Consider the following 7500-nt stretch of genomic DNA (forward strand, 5'->3'; position numbering starts at 1 on the left):
GCAGCGTCTCCCCTGCAGCGGCTGGCAGGATGCTGACACATTAATTGTTTGAGTTGTTTCTGGTGTCAGAACATACATCGTGTCTGCCGGCGGCTCGTGGAGGAACGCTCCAGAGTCATCGTGGAAAACCTCCGAAACCCAACGACACAAACATGCCACGAAGATCTTTATTTTACTGTCAACAAATCTCTGCACTTGGTGAAATATCACAAATGAATTGTGAAAAAGAGCGAAGGGGAGATTTTGGTTTTAATAAATGAGCTGATACAGAAAAAAACTAAATAAGACCGAACAGGAAATGGAAAGCTTCTGATTTTTCAGCCACCCAGACGTCTTTTTTGAGATTAATTTTCAGGGAACGATTTGTTCTAAAACATCAGTTGTAATCTTATTTATCTTATGCTGTCAGCAAATCTCCATTCTGGTCCACAACCGGTTGCACCGGCTGACCTTCATCACCGCCGGAGTTTGTTTTGATAAATCACTGAACGTGGATTCATTTTTATAAAAAACTGTTTGACCACTCGCCAACTTTGACTCCGCCCACATGTCAGTCAAAGCTGCCTCACTCTTTAATTCTGAACATAATTTAAACAGCGTAAACATCAGCGTCGTCATCGAGGTCGGACGGTGAAGACGCTGTGATTGGTTTAAAAACGGGTCCAAATGATCCAAAGTGTTCTGGTTCCGCCTGCAGAGAATCGTCCAGTCAGCAGACGGCGGCCTCTTCTGAGTGAGCGGCTCCTTTAAGGCTCCGCGGAGTCACCGAGGTCGGTAGTTTTCCACCGTCGGTGCGGAGCTGTCGCTCAGAGACACTCAGGAATCCGCCGGCCCCGCTCGCTCATTAACATCTGCCCGACCTTTGACCTCTGACGTGACGCTGCACGTGCTGATGGGAAACGTGTCCGTTCGACTGATTTTAGTTTCAGTTTCAGGAGATAAATGATGGATCCTTCCATCATAAAACTCTCCGACCAAAGATGACAGAAATTCATCTGTTAAAGACTGAAATCTGTTGAATTGAAACTAAACAAAAAAAAAATAAACTGGCATAAAAATGTAGCCGCTATAAAAAAGAGTTTATGTTAAAATTCACACAAAGTGGTGAGAAGACGAGCAGCGGCCATGTAACCATTATTACAGTAACACACACACACATACACGCAAGCTGGGGGAGGAGCCAGAGGTGGATCTGACCAATCTGATTGGAAACATGACGATACTACGTCCCGCCCACCGATAGCTGTAACCTGACTGCACCACAGGCCTGTCAATCAAACAGACACGCCCCCAAAAACAGGTGTTCTTGAATCTTCTTTTCTAATGAATGAGGGATTATTTTCAGATGGACCTCCAGAAAACTAAGAAGAAGGAGTGACTTTAGCTAACAACACCGAGATAACTGATGGACACATTTTATTCACTTTGGATTTGATGAGAGAAGTTGAATGGGAGTCTATGGAGCCGGAGGCTTTTTGGAGCCGACCTCTAGTGGCACTCAGTGGTATTGCAGCTGAAGACACTTCTGCATTTTTATATACAGTCTGTGGTCCCCAGCCTGTTGCATTAGCTCCGCCCACCCTCTCCGGAGGACCACCTACAGCTGGCTGATGGAGAACGTGTCGTGATTATTCCAGTAAATATCTCCGACTGTTCGAGCAGACTTTTATTTAAATGAAAATCTTTAACACGTTTAGAATAAAAAAAAATTAAAAAATGATTTGCAGGAAGCTGTGACTCAAACGTCCTCAGAGAATCATTCATCCTGTATTTTATCACAATTCATCACATTTTTATTGCCTTTCTTCAGCTCTCCTCCTGCAGCTCCTCAGATTCACTAAATTGAATCTTCAGCTCTCGCCGTCACCTCCCTCCTCTTGTTCTGCTCCTTTCACAGGCTGAAACTGCTGCTCCTCCTCCATCAGGGTTTATACTCCTTATACAGCGCGCACGTGTGTGTGTGTGTGTGTGTGTGTGTGTGTGTGTGTGTGTGTGTGTGTGTGTGTGTGTGTGTGTGTGTGTGTGTGTGTGTGTGTGTGTGTGTGTGTGTGAGAGAGACTGCGCTCACTAACTGCACACACTCATCTGTTCGCTCCTCTCAGACATCGCTCTGTTTCTCATTCACTCTCTGCGCTCAGTGTGTTTTCACTGCTGTGTGTGTGTGTGTGTGTGTGTGTGTGTGTGTGTGTGTGTGTGTGTGTGTGTGTGTGTGTGTGTGTGTGTGTGTGTGTGTGTGTGTGTGTGTGTGTGTGTGTGTGTGTCGGTCGATGCGTCGCGATGCATCCGCCGGTGAACAGGTGTTCATTGCTCTCAGCCGGAGCTCCAGAGTAGGGAGCAGATAGCGTGGCGTGTTCACCCAGGACGGAGTGTCTCGTCTGGGGGCAGCCTGAGCGTCTCTCCCCCCGGAGATGATCCAGAGCTCCAGAGAGGCAGCAGTCAGAGAGAGGGAACCCAGCCGAGGAGCCTCGCACGCTGGGCAGAGCTGCTGCTCGTCAGCCTGCGGTGGGTCTGGTGAGTGTCGTTCTGAGGGAAGTTCTGGACCTCAGATCTGAGCCGACAGGTGTCTCCTGGGTCAGGACCAGGACCAGGACCAGGTCCAGGTCCAGGAGCCGTCTGCTCCTCTTCTTCTTCTTCTTCGTCTTCTTTTTGGGGGAAAAAAACACATTTTAAAAACCTCGGATGGGTTTATTGACAGTTCATCGGCCGCTCGGTGACTCTGTCCTCTCAGCGGTGAGACGATGTCCTCCAGGTGTCTGAGAGGACTCAACTTTCTGGACATCCTCGGACACCTGTGTCCTGTCTGCACACACCTGCAGAGTGGTAATCAGTGTGTGTGTGTGTGTCTCAGGTCGGACAGTAAGATCTCCCGCTTGGCTCAGAGGTGGAACCAGCGGCCGGCCGGAGATGTTCTGATCAGAGACCTGAAGCCCCTGAAACACACGGGAGTCCCCAGATCATCTCTCAGCCTGGACAGGTGAGGACACACACACACACACACACACACACACACACACACACACACACACACACACACACACACACACACACACACACACACACACACACACACACACACACACACACACACACCTTCCAGCTGTCAGATGGATGTGAAACTCGTGTTCTGAGTAAGCATGTGTGTGTGTGTGTGTGTGTGTGTGTGTGTGTGTGTGTGTGTGTGTGTGTGTGTGTGTGTGTGTGTGTGTGTGTGTGTGTGTGTGTGTGTGTGTGAGAGGGGTTGGGGGAGGGGGGTACTACGACTCCCAAGGTGCATTTCAGAGGAGACAGTTTGAGGAAGTGAAGGTCCGGATGAGTTCTGACATTGTGTTCAGATCACTTTATTGAACATCTTTCTGACTGGCTTCATCTCCACGGCAACCGCAGCTGAGACTCATGGGTGTCGTAGTGCTCAGTGACGAAGTGTTGAAACACCAACAGACCTGTCAGACCGACGGCGTGTTTGTTGTTGGTCGGTTCAGTCGGTCTGCCTCCGACAGGAGCATTAGAGCCGTTGCCATGGTTACCTGCAGGTTGATGCACTCTGAGGTGTGATTTAGTGTGTGTGTGTGTGTGTGTCTGTTTGTCTGTGTGTGTGTGTGTGTGTGTGTGTGTGTGTGTGTGTGTGTTTGTCTGTGTGTGTTTTATGTGTGTTTGTGTGTGTGTGTGTGTGTTTCTGTGAATGTGTGTGTGTGTGTGTGTGTGTGTGTGTGTGTGTGTGTGTGTGTGTGTGTGTGTGTGTGTGTGTGTGTGTGTGTGTGTGTGTGTATGTGTGTTTGTGTGTGTGTGTTTTCTGTGTGTGTGTGTGTGTGTGTGTGTGTGTGTGTGTGTGTGTGTGTGTGTGTGTGTGTGTGTGTGTGTGTGTGTGTGTGTGTGTCTGTGTGTGTGTGTGTTGTGTGTGTGTGTGTCTGTGAATGTGTGTATGTGTGTGTGTGTGTGTGTGTGTGTGTGTGTGTGTGTGTGTGTGTGTGTGTGTGTGTGTGTGTGTGTGTGTGTGTTTTATGTGTGTGTGTGTGTGTGTGTGTGTGTGTGTGTGTGTGTGTGTGTGTGTGTGTGTGTGTGTGTGTGTGTGTGTGTGTGTGTGTGTGTGTGTGTGTGTGTGTGTGTGTGTGTGTGTGGTGGAGATGCAGCTCAGGATGAAGCTTTGTCCTTTGTCTCTCCTGGATGCCCCGCCCCCTTCCTACCTGACAGCTGTCCGTCTCTGTCCCCTCAGACGCCTCCCGGCCGCTATGACCCAGCAGATGCAGAACCTGCAGCTGTCCCAGACCAGGAAGTGCCCTGGAGGCCCCGCCTCCCCGAGCGCCGCCAAGCGCCTCTACAGGAACCTGTCGGAGAAGCTGCGAGGAAGCACCTCCTCCTTCGAAGACGCCTATTTCTTCGGCAAGACGGACCGCCTCCGCAAAGCCTCGGTGAGTCTGAAGGAGGTCACCGTGGTAACGAGAAGCTCACTTCCTGTTTCTGATCATCATCAGAATTCTCAAACTCAAAACAGAAAGTCGTGAATTTTTAATTTCTCCTAAAATGATTTAATCATCTTCAAAATAGAGGATAATGTTTGTTTCTCTGAATCCACGTTGACGTATTTTAAAAGTCCTGTAGAAGTAAATGTAAATAGAAACATAATGTGAATATTTGTAAATCATATAAACTCATATTTAATTGAAAATAAGACAAAGACAACATATCAAATGTTGAAATTGAAAAATGTTATTGTTTTATGAAAAATATCTGCTCATTTTGAATCTGATGGCAGCAACACGTCTCTAAAGTTTGAAACAGGGTCAACAAAAGTTTGAAAAGCTGTTATAAAATATATATATATATATATGTGATGATATAAAAAGATGATTTCAGAGAGGCAGAGTCTCACTTGTGAAAACCATCTTCTGTGAACACAGTTCATCGCTGCGTCCACAAATGATGTTCAAACTCTCCAAAGAAGAAACCAGATAGAAACATGATCCAGAAACACCGCCGCCTTCTCTGGACCGAGATCATTGAAGATGGACTGAGGTGAAGTGGACAACTGTCCTGAGGTCTGATGGATCACAATCTGAGATTCTGTTTGGAAATCATGGACGCTGCATCCTCCAGGTTAAAGAGGAGAGGGACCATCCAGCTTGTCACCATGTTTGTATGATCAGAGCTCAGTTGTTGGAATGAATCCTGGTTGGACGTTGGAGGGAAACCAGCCGAGCTGCTCTCAACCTTCATCATGGAACCGGAATCATCTCTGCGGAACACATTCAGTCGGTTGGTGCCTTGCTTGAGGGCACTTAGTGTTCGATGGACATCATCATCATCATCATCGTCACCACCACCATCATCATTATCACCATCACCACCATCACCATCGTCATCACCGCCATCACCACCATCATCACCACCATCATCATCATTATCATCATCATCACCATCATCATTATCATCATCATCACCATCGTCACCACCATCATCACCATCATCACCACCATCATCATCATTATCATCATCATCATCACCATCATCATTATCATCATCATCACCATCGTCAACACCGCCATTACCACCATCATCACCACCATCATCATCATTATCATCATCATCACCACCATCATCATCATTATCATCATCATCACCATCAACACCGCCATCACCACCATCATCACCACCATCATCATCATTATCATCATCATCACCACCATCATCATCATTATCATCATCATCACCATCATCATTATCATCATCATCACCACCATCACCACCACCATCATCATCATTATCATCATCATCACCATCATCATTATCATCATCATCACCATCGTCACCACCATCATCACCATCATCATCATCATTATCATCATCATCACCATCATCATTATCACCATCATCATCACTATTATTATCACCATCATCATCATTATCACCATCATCATCATCATCACTGTCCTGCTATCCTGTGAAACATTTGGTCGCTGAGACTCGTTATGTGTGACGGGTGTTACAGGTCGTAGTGTGTGTGTGTGTGTGTGTGTGTGTGTGTGTGTGTGTGTGTGTGTGTGTGTGTGTGTGTGTGTGTGTGTGTGTGTGTGTGTGTGTGTGTGTGTGTAACACTCTGCCAGCCTGCTGACATTTACTGACCTGCCACAACAGCAGACATGAAAGAGAGAGGCAGACATGGAAGGAGGAGTGGGGAGGGGGTGAAGGAGGAGTGGGGAGGGGGTGAAGGAGGAGTGGGGAGGGGGTGAAGGAGGAGTGGGGAGGGGGTGAAGGAGGAGTGGGGAGGGGGTGAAGGAGGAGTGGGGAGGGGGTGAAGGAAGAGTGGGGAGGGGGTGAAGGAAGAGTGGGGAGGGGGAAATCGATCCTCGGGACGCTGTTGAAATCTGAGCTGCTCTAAATGTCGAGGTTCTTCATGTCCATCAAATCGTCCTCCAGCAGAACAACAACTCCAAACATCAGAGTCCTGAAGAACCGTGAGCTGCTAGAAGAACCGTGAGCTGCTAGAAGAACCGTGAGCTGCTAGAAGAACTGTCAGCTGCTAAAAGAACCATCAGCTGCTAGAAGAACCGTGAGCTGCTGGAAGAACCATGAGCTGCTAGAAGAACCGTGAGCTGCTAGAAGAACCTTGAGCTACTAGAAGAACCGTCAGCTGCTAGAAGAACCGTGAGCTGCTAGAAGAACCGTCAGCTGCTAGAAGAACCGTCAGCTGCTAGAAGAACCTTGAGCTACTAGAAGAACCGTCAGCTGCTAGAAGAACCGTGAGCTGCTAGAAGAACCGTGAGCTACTAGAAGAACCGTGAGCTGCTAGAAGAACCGTGAGCTGCTAGAAGAACCGTGAGCTACTAGAAGAACCGTGAGCTGCTAGAAGAACCGTGAGCTGCTAGAAGAACCGTGAGCTGCTAGAAGAACCGTCAGCTGCTAGAAGAACCGTGAGCTGCTGGAAGAACCGTGAGCTGCTAGAAGAACCGTGAGCTGCTAGAAGAACCTTGAGCTACTAGAAGAACCGTCAGCTGCTAGAAGAACCGTGAGCTGCTAGAAGAACCGTGAGCTGCTAGAAGAACCGTCAGCTGCTAGAAGAACCGTCAGCTGCTAGAAGAACCTTGAGCTACTAGAAGAACCGTCAGCTGCTAGAAGAACCGTGAGCTGCTAGAAGAACCGTGAGCTACTAGAAGAACCGTGAGCTGCTAGAAGAACCGTGAGCTGCTAGAAGAACCTTGAGCTACTAGAAGAACCGTGAGCTGCTAGAAGAAATGTCAGCTGCTAGAAGAACCGTGAGCTGCTAGAAGAACCGTGAGCTGCTCGAAGAACCGTCAGCTGCTAGAAGAACCGTGAGCTGCTGGAAGAACCGTGAGCTGCTAGAAGAAATGTCAGCTGCTAGAAAAACCGTGAGCTGCTAGAAGAACCGTGAGCTGCTAGAAGAACTGTCAGCTGCTAGAAGAACCATGAGCTGCTAAAAGAACCGTGAGCTGCTAGAAGAACCGTGAGCTGCTAGAAGAACCTTGAGCTGCTAGAAGAACCGTCAGC

The 7500-nt window shown here is 48.1% G+C and overlaps 1 protein-coding gene across 3 annotated transcripts in view; it reads left to right on the forward strand.

The window, feature by feature from the left end:
- ankfn1a (ankyrin repeat and fibronectin type III domain containing 1a) overlaps positions 1-7500 on the forward strand; it is a 60121-nt gene that overhangs the window by 30107 nt on the left and 22514 nt on the right. Inside the window, exons 1-3 of one of the 3 annotated variants that reach the window (XM_069717553.1) lie at positions 1955-2730; positions 2849-2974; positions 4211-4406. In XM_069717553.1, coding sequence (XP_069573654.1) covers positions 4227-4406 — 180 coding nt within the window. In that variant the 5' untranslated portion in view covers positions 1955-2730; positions 2849-2974; positions 4211-4226. Of the gene's footprint in view, positions 1-1954; positions 2731-2848; positions 2975-4210; positions 4407-7500 lie in introns of those variants that run through there. The other 2 variants (XM_069717554.1, XM_069717552.1) reach the window with 2 other exon arrangements.

The sequence above is a fragment of the Brachyistius frenatus genome, unplaced genomic scaffold, assembly GCF_029030835.1.
Source record: "Brachyistius frenatus isolate BFR_SWC_R1_liver_20210118 unplaced genomic scaffold, ASM2903083v1 Contig_177, whole genome shotgun sequence".
In the NCBI taxonomy this organism is placed as follows: Eukaryota; Metazoa; Chordata; class Actinopteri; family Embiotocidae; genus Brachyistius; species Brachyistius frenatus.